The sequence below is a fragment of the Penaeus chinensis genome, chromosome 35 (assembly GCF_019202785.1).
Source record: "Penaeus chinensis breed Huanghai No. 1 chromosome 35, ASM1920278v2, whole genome shotgun sequence".
In the NCBI taxonomy this organism is placed as follows: domain Eukaryota; kingdom Metazoa; phylum Arthropoda; class Malacostraca; order Decapoda; family Penaeidae; genus Penaeus; species Penaeus chinensis.
The window spans coordinates 9,996,569-10,001,568 of NC_061853.1; the positions used below are offsets into that span (position 1 = coordinate 9,996,569).

General features: G+C 41.3%; 1 protein-coding gene across 1 annotated transcript in view; it reads left to right on the forward strand.

Moving 5' to 3' along the window:
- The first annotated feature begins 1,698 nt into the window (after positions 1–1,698).
- LOC125044354 (histone-lysine N-methyltransferase 2C-like) overlaps positions 1,699–5,000 on the forward strand; it is a 9,021-nt gene continuing 5,719 nt past the window's right edge. Inside the window, exon 1 of the mRNA XM_047640981.1 lies at positions 1,699–3,448. Within this exon, the coding sequence (XP_047496937.1) occupies positions 1,910–3,448 (1,539 nt within the window). The 5' untranslated portion in view covers positions 1,699–1,909. The remainder of the gene's footprint in view (positions 3,449–5,000) is intronic.

Here is a 5,000-nt window from a genome sequence, read left to right on the forward strand (position 1 = left end):
ATTATACACCTTATCATTATCATCATCATCACTTTCATCACCATCATTATCATCATCATCACCATCATAATCACTATCATCATCATCACCATCATAATCACTATCATCATCATCATTACCATCATCATCACCATCATCATTATCATCATCATCACCATCATCATCATTATCATCATCACAAATGTTATCAGCATCTTCATCATCATCATCAACCACCATTATATTACCATCACTGTTATTATCATCACCATCACATTATCATCATCTTCTGTTTATCTTTATCATTATCATCACTTTCACCATCATAATCCTATCACCATAATCACAATCCTCATCATCACCATCAGCATTTTAATCACTATCAATTTCATCTCGTCATCCTGATCACCATCATCTTTACCATCGCCATCAATATTATCATTACCATTATCATTATCATTATCATCATCATCATCATCATCATCATCATCATCATCATCATCATCATCATCATCATCATCATCATCATCATCATTGTTATCATTATCATCATCCTATTTATTATTATCATTATAATAATGATTACAATAAAAGTAATGAAAATAATAATAATAATAATAATAATAATAATAATAATAGTAATAATAATAATTCTTATTCTTATTCTTAAACTTGTTCTTTTTATTATGGTCATAATAACAATTATTGATACTACTACTACTAATAATAATAATATTGTTATTATTATTATTATTATTATTATTATTATTATTATTATTATTATTATCATTATGATTATCATTATCATTATTATTATTATTATAATTAGTATTATCATTAATATCATCATTATCATCATTATCATTATTATTATTATCATTATGTTATTGTTATTATTATCATTATGTTATTATAATTATCATCATCATCATCATCATCATTATTACTACTATTGTTATTATTATCATTATCATTATTATTATTATTATTATTATTAATATTATTATTATTATTATTATTATTATCAATATTATTATTATTATTATCATTATTATTATTATTATTATTATTATTATTATTATTATTATTATTATTATTATTATTATTATTATCAATATTATTATTATTATTATCATTATTATTATTATTATTATTATTATTATTATTATTATTATTATTATTATTATTATTATTATTATTATTATCATTATTATTGTTATTATTTTTTTTTATTATTATTATTATTATTATTATTATTATTATTATTATTACTATTATTTTTATAATTACCATTATTACTCTCATTATTATCAATATCATTATTATCATTGTTATTATCATCATTACTGTCATTATTATCATTATCAATATGATCATTATCTTTATTATTATTATTATTATTATCAATACCATCATAATTATCATTATTATTATCATTACTAGACCAAGGTAGATAAACAGATAGATAGATAGAGAGAAAGACCGAGTTACCGATAGACAGTGTGTGTGTGTGTGTGTGTGTGTGTGTGTGTGTAGTATAGACATCCATCCATTTATCAATTAATTTATTTATTTACATGTATATGTATGCATGCATTCTGCTCCGCGCGGGGCGCAGCGTGGGCGTGAGGCGGCAGCCTTGCTGTCGTCATCGCGGGCGTCGCGGCGCGGATGCCCGCCACTTTCACTGGAGCGTCGGCGGAAGCGGCGGCTTCGGCGACGGACGCCGCAGTCTTGACGCGGGAATCGTGGTCGTCGCGCCTCCTCTGTGACGTTCGTGGCCGCTCCAGGAGACGAGTGAGCTTGTTGTCGCTGCGACTCGACGCCGATCGGAGCAATCTCATTACGCGGAGCGGGCTGTGTGATGCTCATCTGCTCGTGTCGCTGACGCAGTGTTATTGCTCTCTTTGTCGTAAGCGAAGCAGGACAGATGTTCCGATTTGTCTGTGCCTTCCTGGCTTCGTTCGGACTCGCCGCCGGCCAATTCCAGCTCTCGCTCCTGAGTTCGCTGCAGCCTCCGCCCGAGCCGCGCACCCTCCTCCGCCCGCCTCCTCCGCCCCCGCCGCCTGCGCCCTCCACTCCCGCCGTAGCTTCTCGCCGTCCATCGTTGTTGAGCCACGCAGGGCTGACGGGCCTGGCACCCCCGCCCCCTCCTACGCAATTTACTGCCTCGCCCCCTGACGTGTTAAATCCCTTTGCAGCCTTGTTGGCCCTGCAGAGCTCGGAGGACGCCACGCCTCTGCCGGCACTGTCCTCGCCCACCACGATCCGTTTCACCATCGATGACGTCCCGAGCTCGTTCGAGCCGTCGCTCTTTCCGCCGAGGGATGTCTCTCTTCAGGAAGATCTCAGCCAGGACGGAAGTCTCGCGTCCTTCGAGGCGTCGAGGTTCTCTCTGGAGGACGAGGCGCCGCTCGCCCCCTCTCCCGCTGGAGCCGAGCATCTCGGTCAGCTCTTCTTCCCAACTTCAAAGGAGACGCGGGAGCCAAAGGCAAGCCCTGGCGTAGGTGGGAGAGCCTTTGGGAGCGACAAGGAACCGCTGTCGCCACTCACGCCTTATCTGGGCGCTGCCGACGCTGACTTCAAACCATCTTTGTATTTTCCTTTTCTACTCGACTCGACGGAAGAACCTCAAAACGAATTCACACTCATTGAGGAAAGAAACCCGAGGATCAGCTCCTTCCTCCGCCCACCGCCGCCCCAATTCTACGAGTCTTCTTCGGACGTCTTTATCCTCAAGCCGGTCAAGGTCGTTTCCCCGGAGGGCGCGGAGGAGAGCGAGGAGGGGGCCGAGCGTCCGGCTGACCATGGCAAGACCAAGACGCCCGTGCCCGTAATGGTCGACATGGACGGGGATAAAGACGCCTCGCGGGCGGCTCCCAAGGCCACCAAGCCGCCCCCGACGAGGAAGACCCTGCACTTCGACGAGGAATTCCTCTCTCTCCTCAGAAACGCCGCGGCCGACAAGAGCAACAAGCCAGAGACGTCCTCTCAGGCGAGTCCCTTCTGGCTGGACCTAGGTAGTGAGAAGAGCAGCGGCGCATGGCGATTGAAGGGCGCGGAGGCAGCCTCCCCTCCGACCCGCCCAAGGGCAACAACCCCCAGCAACAGCGTAGAGGGGGGGTTCTTCACGAAGTCAATAAAAAGTCTCACGTCGAGCGTCTCTAGCTCATTCAACATCTCCAGCATCTCTCTCGCTACCAACTCGACGGAGAGTCTTGCCTTGCCCACCGAAGCTCTCTTTGAATCTGAAGGTCCAAAGATAGTGTCGGTCGGCGAGGTTGGCGAGGTGCCCCATGACCTCGAGGGCGCCCACACCCACACCGCGCCCGCGACGCTCTCGGCCTCGCTGAAGCACGGCGTGCAGGCCCTCAACGTCAGCGCTCGGACGTCCGGCTGTCCGAAGCTCTATGGGAAAGTCGAGCTCACGTGCGACATCCACCACGACGCCAGCGACAACACCTCCATGGTGAGGGAAACCGATTTTGCCTTTAGCTTTACCATCACCTTTATTGATGCTTTTCTTATTATTGCCGGTGTTTCGTTGTTTTTCATTATAGCTTTGCATTTTTTTCTAAGTATTTTCTTTACTATTTTGAATTTTGATTGCTACATCATCATTAACGTTTCTGCTTTGTTATTATTAGTGTCTTATAATTGTCATATTAGCTTTTGTTGTCCATGGTTATTAATCTCACTATTATTGAGAACAGTGCCATCATCACTCATAATTGTTATTATTAGTATTACTCAACTGATTGTTATGCCATTCATTCTCTCAGTATTACTGGTACTACTATTTTCTTTATTCTTCTTTTGCTGTAACTATTATTTTTAACTTGTTATTTATCATCCTCATTCTCATTGTAATTACTGTCACAATTATTCTCTGGATATGTCTGAGTAAAGCCTATTTTGTCTTTCCATTTCTACATCAGTTAAGTTTCATGACATTTTGTTTTATTGTAGATGAAATATGGAAAACTTTCTAGGCTTTTTAGGCTTTTATTTCCTTTCTCTTGTGTACTAGATTCCCCTTTTATCCATCTCTCTTTATTTCTAATTCTCTCTCTGTCCATCTAACTTTCTCTCTATACTTTTCTAACTCTCTCTGTCTAAGTCTCTCTGCCTGTCACTCTCTCTCTCTCTCTCTCTATCTCTCTCTCTCGTTTGTCTCTCTCTCTCTGTACATTTTCCTAAATTCTCCCTCTGTATATTTTACTTAGTACACTTCCCTCTCTCTGTATTCTCTCTTCTCTCTCCCTGCCTTTATTTCCCTCCTCACTCCCCTCTTATCGTGTGCATTAATTTACGTGTATGACAACACGACCTGACACGCGCAAGCAAACTCAAGCAAAGGGAATTCACCCGACGACTCTGCTTGACCAACCTCCGCCTGATTCAATTGCAACTGTAATGTCACTCGACCACGATGCTGCGGTGACATGGCGGTGGGGCTGAGGATGTCATGACAGGCGGAGGGACAAAAAAGGCTTTGGTTTTAGGTCGATTGAAATGGCGGTTGGAATATTGTCATAGTCAGGGGTAAAAAGGTTGAAGAAGGATTGGTGAAGTGGATGGTCTGGTTGGATTTGGTTGATATTTCAGAATGAGGGGAGGCAGGGGTTAAAAATAATAATAGTAAGGATTTCCATTACGATATAATCAAAAGTCAGATGAAATACAGTCACAGTAAGAGATTCGAATGAAAGAATATATGTTGAAGTGGGTGCCCTGATCGAAACATTTCTCAGCCAAACATCCCGGCAAGAAGACACAGTATCGGTTTCATGTATTTTTTCATACACTGTTGCATTTGTGCTTCCTCTCTCTTCTCTTTTCCTCGTTGCTTCCTCTTCTAATTCTTGCTTTTTGTATTACTTCCTCCGTGTTTAGTTCTGATTCATATACATAAACTTTGTGTTTACACCTAAACGCATGTGCATGTATTCGAGTTTCTTTTCTTCACATTTCTTCCCCTAAAATACCATGTAAACAAATCAAGTCACGATAAGAACAAG